The sequence below is a fragment of the Ostrea edulis genome, chromosome 6, assembly GCF_947568905.1.
Source record: "Ostrea edulis chromosome 6, xbOstEdul1.1, whole genome shotgun sequence".
NCBI classification, from domain to species: Eukaryota; Metazoa; Mollusca; class Bivalvia; order Ostreida; family Ostreidae; genus Ostrea; species Ostrea edulis.
In genome coordinates, this window is record NC_079169.1 from 28,610,222 (window position 1) to 28,618,487 (window position 8,266).

General features: G+C 35.5%; 1 protein-coding gene and 1 long non-coding RNA gene across 2 annotated transcripts; one reads left to right on the forward strand and one right to left on the reverse strand.

The window, feature by feature from the left end:
* The first annotated feature begins 1,097 nt into the window (after positions 1-1,097).
* LOC130047401 (uncharacterized) lies at positions 1,098-5,905 on the forward strand. Its single transcript, XR_008796299.1, has 4 exons — positions 1,098-1,792; positions 3,155-3,937; positions 4,127-4,788; positions 4,951-5,905. It is a non-coding gene; the product is annotated as an uncharacterized LOC130047401 (long non-coding RNA).
* LOC125661676 (uncharacterized) lies at positions 1,867-5,569 on the reverse strand. Its single transcript, XM_056142310.1, has 3 exons — positions 4,063-5,569; positions 3,806-3,933; positions 1,867-3,464 (listed from the first exon to the last, which is right to left on the reverse strand). The coding sequence occupies exons 1-3, from the start codon at positions 5,383-5,385 to the stop codon at positions 2,879-2,881; spliced, it is 2,037 nt and encodes a 678-aa protein (XP_055998285.1). The 5' UTR covers positions 5,386-5,569; the 3' UTR covers positions 1,867-2,878.
* Positions 5,906-8,266: the final 2,361 nt, after the last annotated feature.

Sequence of the window (8,266 nt, forward strand, 5' to 3'; positions counted from 1 at the left end):
CACGAGTCTTGTCTGTACTTTCCTCGATGGCGCGTCCGCTTCGTTCATTCCTCTGCAATATTACTGTATCATCCGCTGTAGATGACTGTAAGTGACCCTGGCCTCCACTTGCACCAACCATAGTAGCTATTCCCGAATCGCGTGCTTGCGGACGTTTATCTAAAGGGGTAGAATACCTCTCTAATTCTTTGCGCAGTTGCTCGCAGCTTTTCTCCAGGGATGAAATTTCCTCATCCACCATATCGTCCATTGTAGGTGTTTAATTTAAAATTGATTATATGTATAAAACAAATATTTCTCACCCAATCTCGACGCTGCCACCAAATTTATGTAACGTTTCTGGGTTCGAAGATTCGGTTGCTCTGTCTGAGCAATTTGAGGAATAATGAAATAAATGATAAAGCTCTCAATCAAGTATTTTAATTAAAAATATGTACAAATATCCTATTCAGTCCTGGAGCGCGTGTACTTCCTAACTAAGTGAAATAGCATTCACACCTTTCGTAATAAAAACAACAAAGTCTCGAAAGCCTTATACAGGCACGTAAGACTTGTTAACCAAGTTTGATTTCTCACCTAAACTGTACACAGGACTAACTCTGGTCGACTACAGTCTGGAACTGACCAAGAGCTATGATGTCGCTGCTTTTATACCCTAATTAATCACGTGATCCCGGGGGATCTAAAGGGTGCAACAAACAGGAAGTACTTGCTCCACAGACAGAATGGGATAAATTGATTTCGATTCCTACTTTTGTTTCACCATTCACTTTTACTATAAGAAAGGGGGGGGGAGTTACCATATATACATCTTTATGGACATATAAATATGATAGAATGCAAATGGTGGTTGATAAAAATAGGAACAGGCCCCTAACCTCCCCTCCCTCCCCAATTCTACGTGCTTGTATATGCTTAACTGATAGGTCAAACTCGTTCACACAATCTACCTAGTACATACAAATTCTACTACTTATGCAAAACGATTCTTAATTTTAAAAAGATGGGAATAAAATCGAAATCATGTGCTAATGGCGTGGGGGTTTGGGGATTTATTGGCCCCCCTTCCTCCAGGGGGAAAAGAACATGACCCACGAACCATGAAAAATGGCCTAGCCTGGGATATTGATAATTTCCGTATATAATAATCTTCGGGATGTAGGCTTTCTAGAAATGTTTTTCTTTTTTTCATATATTCTATATTTTTTTGTTACTATGACGTTGAATATTGTGGTATTTAATGTTAAAAAATTAACATTTTGGGATACACGTCACAACAATAAACCTCCAATACCATGTACAATGTACATGAACCTATAAATTTCTAATTATATCAAGTTATATGCGCTCAAATAGCTAGAATGGTTGATTCAATGATCATTATAAGCATTTTTTACCAAATTTGGGAAATAGAAATAAGGAATATTTTGGAAATGATGTTCAAAGCCGTGATTGTTCAACTTTACTTTTAGATTATTTTTACTTGAATTTTAAAATACTGAAATAAGAAGAAGAATAAATATAGTATGTAGTCTATTTACATGGTGAAAGAAGTGAATCATTGGAACAATTCTGTTTCATATCATATTCCATAGTTTTTTGTGGAGTTTTTTTTTTTTTTTTTTTTTTGGTTTGGTATTAAAACGACCGAGTATCGATATCAAGGGTAACGAAATAAGTTGACACCGCGTCTCGTCAAAACATGTTCAATTCGAATTTACTCGGAATTACACGTTCAACAAGCATTTGCTGTGAAACCTGATTAAAGGAAAAGTCCTGTAGTCACCTAATAGTAAGTATCAAATGTTCTTTTTCTTTACATGCACATGTAGATTTCATAGCGTAAATAATAACACAACACTGATATAGGGGGTCAAAATGAGTATATTATTATTTGATTCTGAAATACGATATGAAAAATGATACTGTACAAAATCTTACTGTATATATCTTTATCAATAATTGTATATTCCTATACGTATTAATCATCTAAAGATACTGACGTATTTTAATCAACATTTTTATATGTTTATGCAATACTGTACATTTTTGACTGACAGAACGTAAATTATGTGGTCTAAAAATCATTAATATAGATTTTTTTTAAAATCAATTTCACAAAATTAGATTTAGATACATATTTGAAATAGAATATATATACATCTTTGACATCCTAAATCTATGTAGTTTTTAAATGTTTGGATTATAATATATTGCATTTTACATGTGTATATACATGCTTGTAAATGCTACAGAATGAGAAATAATCTAAATTGGTATATTTTCATAACAGTTTGAATAATAAACAATCAAAGTGTCCGCAGGATTGACTCAAAATCAAGAGTAATACATATGTACAACTTACAAGTGAACATTAAGACAGACAAAACACTGTTAAAACACATATTACTGTATTTACAGGTGTTGCTTTTATAAAATATATTTTCCTGTTACATAATATTTAGATGAATCTTCCCAACAATAGAAGTACCATGTAGATCTATACAGAAAATAACACTTAGAAATCATGTTTGTTCATGTACCAGTTAAGTATCATAATAATAATAGTAGTAGTATATAATAAGTATTTATTCTGCTAAAATCAAATACCCTGTTCATTGTCAACAAATGCATCACTGGTAAAGAAAGGTTATAAATCTATTGTCTAGCACAAGTTTCCATATTCTACAGATTTCTAGGAATAAAACTACATGTTAAAAATCATTGTGTGCATGCTATGAGTTGATGTATTTGTAATTAACAAACATAATTTTTAATTACTGAAGAACTACTTGAGTTTAAATCATGTGAATTATACAAATGCATTGGTACAGATAATACATATACAGTATTACATACAATACTTAAATTGAAAATGTTACTCCTCTGGTCCACTTTCATCACTGTTGCTGGAACTATCAGAATCATCAATTAGTGTGGCATCATCGACAAACTCCCCCCAGTCTCGAACACCCATTCTTTCTTCCCTGTGATGGCGAGCATACCCTAGATACCACAGGATAGCAGCGACATGAGAACACATCCCTACAACACGTGCACCAGCTCTGCACTTACAGTACCAAGCTTTTATTTCACCTATATCGTACTGTATCCACAATAAGTAGGTCCTTGATGAGACATGCCTGCTTTGTAGCTTTATGCGTAGAAGACCTGGATCCTCCCTGTGAACTTGGATGTTGCAGTCCCCCTCAACATGCTCCTGAGCGTATGACGGTGATAGACGCAACTGATAGGTACCACAAGTGAGAAGTCGGAGCTGTTCCTCATCCAGGCAGGGGAAGTCAGTCAGGTCATCTACTTCCCTCCAGCAAACTGTACGCCGATCAAGCTTGTTTTCTTCCACATGGTGCTGGAGAGAATTCACTTGCTTGGAGAGGTACACCATTTTAGCTCCCAGGGCTTGGTCCTCCTCGGTGTCACCACAGACAAGTGGTTTTAAGTACCTGAATATTATAAGATATTTCATGATTAAGGAAATTATGGATATTGCAACAATCATATATTTAATGATAGTTATTGATATTCTGAAATTCTTATAGTCAACATTATGAAATTGATGTATAGATCTATAATTATGCATTTATACATCATTCATTTTCTCAAAATGAACTGAATTTATTTTTTGTCTAGGAATTCCTAAAGTGATCATGAATTGATGTATAGATCTATATGAATTTATACATATTTCATTTTCTCAAAATGAACTGAATTCATTTTGTCTAGGAATTCCAATACTGATCATGAATTCTTAGTCTCTTACTCAATTTTGTAAAATGCTGCTAACCTGTTGCATATGGCACATGCAATCCTCACAAAATCACCGATGTAAGGTATTTGACTTGATGGTAGGATGTGCCCTAAATACCGCCATTGTTTAATCCTAGCATTTGCTGACTCCACAACCCATCGAATCTGTGTAAGTATAGAAAAGTTTCAGATAGTCTTAGAAATCAATACATTTTTGAGGATTTTTAAAAAATCTTTAAATGAATTAAAATTTTAACAAATATGTAAACTGAAAAGTATTTTATCTGGCATTACCTTACTCACTAATCGACTGGTGTTAGCATTTTCAGTTGACATTTGCTTTTCTCCTTTTCTTAAGAATGTAGGCATTTTGGCACAAATTCCCATCTCTTGGAGGTAATCCAAAGAATCCCTAAATCCACGGTCAACCACAAAGATATCATTCTCGTTGACCCAGCTCCGTATGTCCTCGATATTGCTGCGCATTATATGGTTCAAAATGGTAGCGTCATTGTTGCGAGCTAAGTAGGGGCCCAAAACAGAAATGAAGTAGCCTGTCGTCGATACAATAATCATTGGCTTCACAAGTGGTCTCCCTTTGTGAAGGCTAAAAGACTGTCGTTGAAACTTAAAATTTCCGCTTTTATTGATATAAATGTAAGTTCCATCAAGGACAAGTATTGCCTGTTGGGACAATGCATCACCAAATATGGATTGGGCTAAAGGTCGAGTGTGTTCTTGAATTATCTTCTCTCTTGTCACATGGCCAAAACCAAGATTCCCAGTGACAAATCCACCATTCATTAATGCTGTGCGAATTGTCTTTACTGCTCTGTAAATGCTGGATTTGGATATCCTAAACAATGTTGAGAGGATACAGTTGGATTTTCCACCCCTGAGCTTCATCAGGAAAATGGCCAAACTCGTTCTGACAGTTCTCACTGGAGTTACCTTGACTTTTCCCTCAACATATGTCAGCAAGTCCTCAAACGCAGCTTTAGGGATTCCTAGGAGATTCTGGTACTCACTGTCCGTTAGACTTACACTGCTGTCAAAATCCAACCTAATTTTTTCTTTTTTCAAAACTTCAGATCTCAAAAACTTGATTAATTTTGCCACTCCTGTTTTGTTGAACATGGTGTTGTCAGCAATAGGTTCAAGTTCTTTTATGTCTTGTTGTAGATGCTTTGGACAGCAGCGAGCCCCGGCAGGAATGATAACCTCTTTAGAAATGAAGATTTGATGTCTTACTCCTAAGGGTACTACAACTAGCTTTGGACCTGGTCGCTTACAGATACAGCATGAAGCGTGCCCTCTTGATGTACATGGGAATGGGAGTGATACAGAAGGAGGACTAATTAGAATAGCTGCTACTGCTGATGATGGTGCTGGACTGTCTTGAACCTGTGTCCTAACCGGCTTAATCTTCTTCTGTTTAATACGGGAGTAACACATACACTGGCATCTATTGCACAAACAATCATGCTCAGAAGGTCTCCTCCCTGTGAGGGTGGTGATCACTGTCCTATATTTATCTGAAATCCTGAACCTGTGTTTTGATTTTACTCTCCGTGGACAGTTGAAACAGAGGAAATGTTTGGGGCCACTCCCTGGCATATCTGCAATATTTATTTCAAATAATTGAAATACAATTTTGGTTGGATGAAAATCTTGTCTTCATGTTAAAACTTATTGATAGGTTATTTTCCTAAAATCTAATTCTAAATCAATTAATTTGTATTTAAAACCTTTGACATTTTTTTTTTTACTAACTGAAAATGTGTATCTTCAAATGTTTTGTTGATTATGTCAGTGGGAAATATAGAGGGGGTATGGGGTTTACAACGATGTATTAATTTAACATTCCCTTATTTAAAGAAAAAATAAATCTTTTCCTAATCCTAAAGGAAAACTGCTGCAAAAATACCACATCTCCATAAATGAAATAATATAGATAATAGGAAAATGATCAATAGAATTGTGTTGTGATTCATTTTCCTGTGAGGGGGGGGGGGGTTGCTAAATTTTGCTGTTTCACCTTTTTTTTAAATTTAATTTTGTTTGAACATTTATAACATATCTTTTCAACATTAATCTTGTCTATAGCACAAAATAAATATTAAAAAATCATTTAAAACGTTTGATATATATATAATGTATAACGAAACGAAAAAGAAACTTGGATCCACCACCAGTCAGTTTTTCCTTTTAGAGTTATTGCCCTTCAATCGAAAAAAGTAAACAACTATATGTGAATGCTCTACATTTCAACGCAATTTATGTTAAATATTATTCAACAAGATATATTTTGATATGTATTTAAAGTGACTGATTTAATTAAAAACAATCTTTTTGTGTGTTCTTATAGGTTTTAACCAAAGCATATACAAGGGACTTATGAATTTACAGACTTAAATAGTTCAAATACAAAAAAAAAATTTGCCGGGTTTTTCAGCTGTATACATGAATATCGTACGGTTAAATTTCTGAAGCACTAATATAAAATAGATAAAGCTAACAGTCGTGTGTCAATTTTGCCGTAATCCCAGCAACATGCGGACTTTTGTTAATTTATGACGTTGTCATAACTTTACAGTTACGGTTGGCAGACTTCATATCGTATTGAAACTGAGAACTGTATAAAAGTACAAGATTTGTAAAATTGTGTCAACCGATGGACAAATTCATACAATATAGAACATGCTGTCTGTAAATATATCGCACATCTCTGCGTAATACTGCATACATGCTGGGCCTATGTAGGCCTAATTGAAATGTACACTGGGGTATAGGCCGGGCTATACCGTATAGGTTTGTACTGTACGTTTGATTCGGACATTTATTCTGTTTCAAACAATAGAATTTATGTAACAAAAGGTAAGGAAATCGGTACATTTAAAACCACCGGAACGGACATCGGAATCAAACGAACAAGCATACATATATCATATATTACATGCAACATACAGGTAAGTTTACACGATAGGTCTTACACCCCCTCCCCTTGTACAAAATGTACCTTTTTACCATGTAAACCAATACATGACTATCATATTTACTCGCTTAGATATTGATTTTTATATATTTAATAAATATTAACAACATGAAAACTCACCTCTTTGATTTTTCTTTTTAAGTCGTATCAACTGCGTTAGATGTATGACTTCTTCTGTGGAATTTGACGTTTCCAGACGACACTTTTGACGTCGCAAATTTTGTTTTATTATTTTTTTTTCGACGTGGCCGCATTGATTACGAGTTAATTTTTTTAATGGAAAGTGTTAATCTAACTTTGCATTTTAATTTTAGTGTACAAAATTGAGTCGTGAGTAATGCGGCCCATGTGAATTTATAGATTGAAGTTGGCAAATTTATGCGATTTTCCCGGAAAACGTCAAACCGCGGTAGGTTTGGGCATTTACTTGAGTGCTTTAAACATCCGGTGTAAGGAAACGGTTGCGCAATACAACTTGGCTCATGTTATGGATAAAAAATATCATCTTTGATTTATTCTGAAGTGTTCTTTAATTTTTCCAAATTTGGTAGGCCAAAAATGGCATATTGTGGGTCATGTTCTTTGCTAGGCCTATAGGTGCATGCGGAAAAGTGTCGCCATTGGTGGTTAGGGGGAGGAGTCACTATATAGCCAGTCTTCCCGGGGAAACCTCATTATACAACATCGGCAATTTTCTTACTTCTCCGGGGATGAAATGCTCGGGTCAAACCCGCTCTTCAACAGTCCATCAACATTAAATGTGAAAGAACAGTACATGTTCATTATGTGGGTACTGTCCTTTCATGTCGAACTCCGCTAAACATATTGATTGATGGTTATATATATAAAAACCAGAATCGGCTACCCAATGTATCGTTATAAGCAAGTTTGAAAGCATGGCCGCGGAGTACGTTCGAGAGGAAAACAGATACATACATATATTCGGGGCGCGGTCCCTCCCCCTTTTTTTTATTTAGCTCACCTGAGCCTATGGCAAGTGAGCTTTCCTAATCGAAATTTCTCCGTCGTCGTAAACTTTTCACATTTTCATCTTCTCCAGAACCACTGGACCAATTTCAGTCAAACATGGTACACATTCCACGTGTGAAGGAGATTGAAGTTTGTTCAAATGAAGGGCCCCCTTCAAACGGGAGATAATTGATGCAAAAATAGGTTGGGGTCATTTAAAGAACCACCGGGCCAGGAAAGTTCAAATTTACATGAAAGCGTCCTGACATAATGCAGGTTCAAATCATGGCCCCCGGGGTAGGGTAGGGTCACAATAGTCGATCAAAGTTTTACATGCAAGTACATGTATATAGGGAAAGTCTAAAAAATCTTCTCAAGAACCACTGGGCCAGAAAAGTTGACATTTACATGAAAGCTTCCTGACATCGAGTAGCTGGTCCAAGTTTGTGCAATTCTTGGTCCCCGGGGTTAGGGTGTTCAATAGGGGATCAAAGAGTTATATGCTGATATATAGGAAACACCTTTAATTGACAT

Bases quoted from the DNA above. Each gene is read 5' to 3' on its own strand.
- LOC125661676 (XM_056142310.1), bottom strand. From the start codon at position 5,385: ATGCCAGGGAGTGGCCCCAAACATTTCCTCTGTTTCAACTGTCCACGG. The intron at 3,934-4,062 runs GTAATGCCAGAT...ATACTTACACAG, and splicing joins CCAGTCGATTAGTGAGTAAG to ATTCGATGGGTTGTGGAGTC. The intron at 3,465-3,805 runs GTTAGCAGCATT...TATAATATTCAG, and splicing joins GCATGTGCCATATGCAACAG to GTACTTAAAACCACTTGTCT.